We start from the raw sequence: 2767 nt of genomic DNA on the forward strand, positions 1-2767 counted from the left end.
TAAAATGGAAAAATTGTTGTTGTTTCGTGTGTACAACTGTTTCATGTAAATTTAACATGGATCGTGTTACTTAAAAATCGAGGATATTTTTCTGGGTGTGTTCGTAGCAAAAGCGACTACCTGGCAACCTGCAAGGGTTGATTTTTGCTGTAATTTATACCTTTATCCACCAACGTCGTTTGATAAAGTGATAAACTTTGGTTAAATAGATTTCCATACAGCGTTTGGCAGTTCATTTATCAAAATGATAAACTTATCACTTTATCAAGTTTATCAAGAGTTTATCACTTTTGATGAAGACCCCTAGTATGTATATATTAGTCTCCGATTTGAATACTTCAGCCAGTAGTTATTGCAAATTCAACCAGCCATGGCGCATTTCAGTGCAATCAGCAGTTTACTGCTAGTTAGCGTAGCATTAATTGTGATATCTTCACTCGTAGTGAAACCAGCAGATGGTTCGAATATTTTGGGGGTCTTTCTCAGTCCTTATCCCTCGCATCTGATCGTGCATATGTCGGTGGTTAAAGCGCTAGCCGAAAAGGGACACAATGTGACCGTTGTTAGTTTGTTCAAACCCAAAGTGAATCATAAAAATATAACCAACATTATTATACCACCTTTGGAGAAGCATATGGCGAGTTATCAAGCAGCGGTGGCACGGTTGGCCAATAGCTAAACGACTGTTATTGAACTGTTTGGAAGTAAATTGACTTCCAATCGGGTGTTGATGGATATGCAGTTCGATGCCTTACTGGACAAACGATTTGTCGAACTCTATGAAAACAAAGACAATAAATTCGATGTGGCCATATTGGGTTTCTTCATGAATGACTTCAAGTTGGTGGTTGGCGCAAAATTCAACTGTCCGATCATAGTAAGTTGGATGAACCAGCCTATGGAGGTAGTTGACGATCTGATGGGCAATCCAACAGAGCTCTCGTATTTGCCGACAATGGAGATTTCCATGAAAGTTGGAGAAGTCATGAATTTTCCAACGCGTGTTCGAAATTTTTTTCTGACCACCGTTTTAAAAGGAATTAGATTGATGCTAGATCTAACAACGGAAACACACTATAAGTGAGTTTTAGGTTCTTTAATGGAAAACTACGGGTCATTATATATTAATTCGCAAAATTTTAATCTGAAGCCTAAATTTACGTTGTATTGAGTACTATCGGTTTTTGGAGTTTGTATTTAAAATTATTGAGTAAATATACTATTGAATTCAATATGGTCTACACGTGGTTGATTAAAAAAAAAAATATTAAAAAAAAAATTTTTTCAGAAATCTTTCAATATTGTTTGGGTACAAAAAAAATCACTTGAATTATCATTTAATACTAATCTGTTGAACATAGTAAAACAATTTTTAAATAATACATTATATAAAAATTACCAGTAGAAGAAAACCCATTTTACAAAATTAGAATCGATCGGCCCTATGGCTTTTGGCGTTCTCTTAAACTTTAGCATTACATTTTTGCTGCTTCAACTATCACCTTCACACTGATCATGCAAGCAGGTGCAAAAGTCTGGACCCGTCTTCGATGGCTTTCGATAGCTGAAACATTATTTTAGCCAACCCAAAAGAATAAAACCCCAAAATCGATAGTTTACTTTTGGACTTATGGGGGACCAAATATCACTGCGGGCGGGCATTTGCTAGTTATTAACAAAAAGAGAAAAAAATATTAATATTAATTTCTTGAATTTTCTTTCTTTTTTAATTTTATTTCAGTAAATCCGTTGCCGCAGATCCCACTCTACCCTCATATGAATTTATGAAGAGAAACATCTCAATTATGTTTTGCAACAGCCATTACAGTGAGGGGCCAATAAGACCACTCACACCTGCAACGATTCTCATTGGTGGCATACAAATCAAGGAGAAACCAGATCCACTCGCCAAAGTGAATAGTCATAGAAAAAAATTTAAAAATAAAAAAACACTTTAATAACTGACTTTTTATGCAAAATTTCAGGATCTTGCAAAATTGCTTTCTGCCTCGCAGGAACACGGCGCAATTCTCTTCAGTTTGGGCTCCTACATTACAGATTCTCATGTCAAACCCGAAACTTTACAAATTATTTACAAAGTACTTTCCTCGCTCAAACAAAAGGTGATTTGGAAATGGGAGAACTTGGCGCATACACCGGGCAATGCTTCGAATATACTCTACCAAAAATGGCTGCCACAAGATGATATACTCGCTCACCCTAATCTCAGACTATTCATTACGCATGCCGGCAAGGGTGGCATTGCAGAGGCTACATACCATGGCGTGCCGATGGTTGCATTGCCGCTGTTTGTTGATCAGCCCGGCAATGCGCAAAGAATGGTACAAGCCGGCTATGGCATAAAGTTGGACATAAAGAAACTCACCGAGCGTATATTTCGAAATGCCATCTCTGAGGTTCTGACAAATCCCAGCTACGTAAATAACGTGAAAGCGTTCTCCAGGTATATTTGCTCTTAATTGGCGCACTTTTCATTATTTTGAAGTTGCTCCAGCTAGCGTGGAGATATGTGAAGAAATTTAATTTATTTGGATATGAACATTCTGAAGTGCAAAAGTCGAAGAGAGAATAAATAAACATTACTTCAGTATGTACATACATGCATACACGACTCAGTACCTACTAAGATAAATGTAATTTAGATATTTGTATATGTAAATAAAAATAAAGATTATTCTGTGATTATGAAACGATATACATATCTTTTTAATTGCTTTTGGTGCAGCTATTATGGCTATAGGTGCAT

General features: G+C 36.4%; 2 protein-coding genes across 2 annotated transcripts; both read left to right on the forward strand.

Annotated features, from left to right (window-relative positions):
- The first annotated feature begins 514 nt into the window (after positions 1 to 514).
- LOC118741759 lies at positions 515 to 705 on the forward strand. Its single transcript, XM_036473732.1, has one exon. It carries the CDS (start codon positions 515 to 517, stop codon positions 677 to 679), a length of 165 nt encoding a protein of 54 aa, XP_036329625.1. The 3' UTR covers positions 680 to 705.
- LOC118742116 (UDP-glycosyltransferase UGT5-like) lies at positions 692 to 2580 on the forward strand. The gene is made up of 3 exons (XM_036474078.1): positions 692 to 1080; positions 1742 to 1913; positions 1986 to 2580. Exons 1-3 carry the CDS (start codon positions 731 to 733, stop codon positions 2478 to 2480), a joined length of 1017 nt encoding a protein of 338 aa, XP_036329971.1. The 5' UTR covers positions 692 to 730; the 3' UTR covers positions 2481 to 2580.
- The last annotated feature ends 187 nt before the right edge of the window (positions 2581 to 2767 follow it).

This window comes from Rhagoletis pomonella, unplaced genomic scaffold (genome assembly GCF_013731165.1).
Source record: "Rhagoletis pomonella isolate Grant_MI unplaced genomic scaffold, Rhpom_1.0 Rhpom_scaffold_00006, whole genome shotgun sequence".
In the NCBI taxonomy this organism is placed as follows: Eukaryota; Metazoa; Arthropoda; class Insecta; order Diptera; family Tephritidae; genus Rhagoletis; species Rhagoletis pomonella.

Bases quoted from the DNA above. Each gene is read 5' to 3' on its own strand.
- LOC118742116 (XM_036474078.1), top strand. From the start codon at position 731: ATGGATATGCAGTTCGATGCCTTACTGGACAAACGATTTGTCGAACTC. The intron at 1,081-1,741 runs GTGAGTTTTAGG...ATTTTATTTCAG, and splicing joins ACAACGGAAACACACTATAA to TAAATCCGTTGCCGCAGATC. The intron at 1,914-1,985 runs GTGAATAGTCAT...GCAAAATTTCAG, and splicing joins AACCAGATCCACTCGCCAAA to GATCTTGCAAAATTGCTTTC.
- LOC118741759 (XM_036473732.1), top strand. From the start codon at position 515: ATGTCGGTGGTTAAAGCGCTAGCCGAAAAGGGACACAATGTGACCGTT.